The sequence below is a fragment of the Mandrillus leucophaeus genome, unplaced genomic scaffold (assembly GCF_000951045.1).
Source record: "Mandrillus leucophaeus isolate KB7577 unplaced genomic scaffold, Mleu.le_1.0 Scaffold283, whole genome shotgun sequence".
Classification (NCBI taxonomy): Eukaryota; Metazoa; Chordata; class Mammalia; order Primates; family Cercopithecidae; genus Mandrillus; species Mandrillus leucophaeus.
The window spans coordinates 177,440-180,410 of NW_012102954.1; the positions used below are offsets into that span (position 1 = coordinate 177,440).

General features: G+C 34.1%; 1 protein-coding gene across 10 annotated transcripts in view; it reads right to left on the reverse strand.

Moving 5' to 3' along the window:
- SEC31A (SEC31 homolog A (S. cerevisiae)) overlaps window positions 1-2,971 on the reverse strand; it is a 96,619-nt gene that overhangs the window by 61,071 nt on the left and 32,577 nt on the right. For all 10 annotated transcript variants that reach the window (XM_011985415.1, XM_011985413.1, XM_011985420.1 and 7 more), the window contains 2 exons: window positions 2,569-2,664; window positions 1,468-1,608 (listed from right to left, as the gene is read on the reverse strand). In XM_011985415.1, coding sequence (XP_011840805.1) covers window positions 1,468-1,608; window positions 2,569-2,664 — 237 coding nt within the window. The remainder of the gene's footprint in view (window positions 1-1,467; window positions 1,609-2,568; window positions 2,665-2,971) is intronic.

Sequence of the window (2,971 nt, forward strand, 5' to 3'; positions counted from 1 at the left end):
TTGCCAGGTGTGGTGGCGGACTCCTGTAATCCCAGCTACTTGGGAGGCTGAGGCAGGAGAATTGCCTGAACCCGGGAGGCGGAGGTTGCAGTGCCAAGATTGCGCCACTGCACTCCAGAATGGGAGACAGAGTGAGACTCCATCTCAAAAAAAAAAAAAACAAAAAACAAAACAAAACAAAAAAACCCTTAAAAAAAAAAGAAAAAAGATTAAGACACACACAAGACACAAAAAACTCCACACTTTTCCTCTATTTTATCAGAAAACTCAAGGCAAACTATCTTAAGCAAAAACTACCATTTAAATTTTCATATGGAATAAACTAACATTATTAGGAACTATCTGCAAGTTCAGATTCTATTAAATGTTCCACAAAATGACTAAAATGCTTCTGGTATGGTTTATTCCATTGACATTTCTGTTTTAAAACTCCTGATTCACTTGAAAACAATACTCTGAAGAAGTGTTCTCCCAAATAGTTTTTTGTTGTTATTGTTGTTTTTAAATTACATATGTATACTCTGACTTTTTGCAAACTTATTTTAGAAAATGTCAAACCATGCAATGTACTCATAAACAAAAAAAAAAAAGGCTCCAAATTATATCTAAATTATTTTATAGCACCTAATGACATAAAAAAATTAAGATACCTGTAAGGTTCAGAATTTAATGTGCTCTATGGGAAGTGCTGGAAATACATTAGCTCATTTTAGCAGTACCTAATCAGAGGAAGAGATGAGGCCAAGAAGTCAAATATTACAAGTTCACAGTGATGAAGTTCCCAGCAGGAAAAATGTTTACATTCTAAGAAAAGCTAAAGATGAATTAAAAAGTTGCTGCAATGGCCAGGCACAGAGGCTCAGGCCTGTAATCCCACCGCTTTGGGAGGCCGAGGCAGGCAGATTATGAGGTCAGGAGTTCGAGACCAGCCAGACCAACATGGTGAAACCCCGTCTCTACTAAAAATACAAAAATTAGCCGGGCGTGATTGCGCGTGCCTGTAATCCCAGCTACTTGGGAGGCTGGGGCAGGTGAATTGTTTGAACCTGGGAGGCAGAGGTTGCAGTGAGCCGAGATTGCGCCACTGCACTCCAGCCTGGGCAACAGAGCTACTCTGTCTCAAAAAAAAAAAAAAAAAAAGTTGCTGCGATGTTTTAAAACAGCTAGCAAAGTAAAACAACCAGTATACCATGGAATAAGTTCCTTGATTAACCAATCTCTCTTCACCATTAATAATATCCAACATATTTATTGGATATGATTTTTCCAATTTCCATAAAATCATGAAAATTTTATGATTTTCCCTTAGAAGAAAAAAAAACAAACATTCATTCTAACATGACTGATTAATGAAAAAACAGGATTTGACTTCACAGAAATTTGATTTGTTGTCAACTCTGACAAATAACACAGGAATACTTACAGCAGAAATACAACATGTTCATCACAAGTCAGTCACATACTTACTCTGTTACTATGGTCGCTAACTTTGATGATTGGTTCATTTTTTCTAAGATCCCATACAGTGGCCCGGCCACTGGGACTGGCTGATGCTAAAATATGCTGAACTTGTCTGTTCCATGCAATGCAGCTGATATCTTCTGGTGGCTACAAGGAATAAAAAGTTAATAAAAACTGTTTCTCTATTATAAACAAATTTAACTGTAAAATTGGATCCTTCATTTTGAAAAGTATATTACTTTAAAATTTGACCCATTTAGCCCACAAATTTGCTTTATAGTCCTACATCTCTACATTCTCAACACATACAATTATACGATTTAAAGTGCAGGTACATGCCATTTCAAGTGTATTATCTTGTTTAATAATATCTCATTCAACAAGAATTTTATTGAATTCCTGCTATAAACCAAGTACTGTTTACTTTGCAGCTGGTGCAAGGTAGATCATGGACCACAAAGTAGATGTTGGTGACTATGACAGAAAACTAGGCAGGGCAAAATTACAGCCTAGACCATTAGCAAAATACCTTTATAAATGGTAGTGCATATGCTATCATTATGCTACCCCTCAGATTGCCAAAATGTTAGAGCCAGTTACGCTGGCTACTCAATTGGATAGCCTATACAACATAAAGAAGAATAGGAAAAGACTGTTCTTATCAAACTTACTAGAAATACACAGGCAAAGGGCTTGAGGTATTTATTTTAAACCTTGTCTTCCATGGTCTTGACTAAGTGTGTTTTAAGAAGGTTGGTTGTTGCTAAAACACAGAGCAGCTATCACACAAAGAACAAAAATAATTATACTATATCTAAGACAATTATTAAGGATTTCTGTTCATTTTGTTTACTACTGTATGCCTAGTAGAATGACCAGTGTCTACCAGGTGGGAGATACGAAATAAATATTTACTCTTGAAAGACTCACTCATACTTTGAAGAAACATATTTATTAATACTTTACTGAAGAAAAATCAGTAACATCTAAACAATGATTTTAAACATATATGTTTTGTGTGAGAAGCCTTAAAAGTGAAATAAGTGGGCTTAGAAGAACTACTTTTGGCTTTTTTCATTACAATGATTAAAATCAGTATAAAAATACCTGTGTTTTGGCTCCTGGCGTCATTGGGGTTGCAAAATTATTTAGATCCCATATGTAGATTTCAGATTCATTAGCACCAGAAGCTACCAGATTAGTCTGTAAGACGAAAACATAACTAAATAGCACTTATGCATAATTAAGAAAATTCAGAATAACTCAGTTCAGAGTTAGAAAGATATTAGATGTAGCATACACAATTTTTCTATTTAATTTAAAAAGTGAAAAACATATGTATGAATTTCTAAAGTATGCATAATTCTTTCAAAATTTAAAGTTTTCTAGAAAAACAAAACATAAAATTCTACTTATCAAAGACAAAAGATGTCTACTGAGAACAAACTAATTTTAATGCAAGATATTATTTTAAAAAGTATATGGATAAATTCTTTTTTTTTTTTTTTTT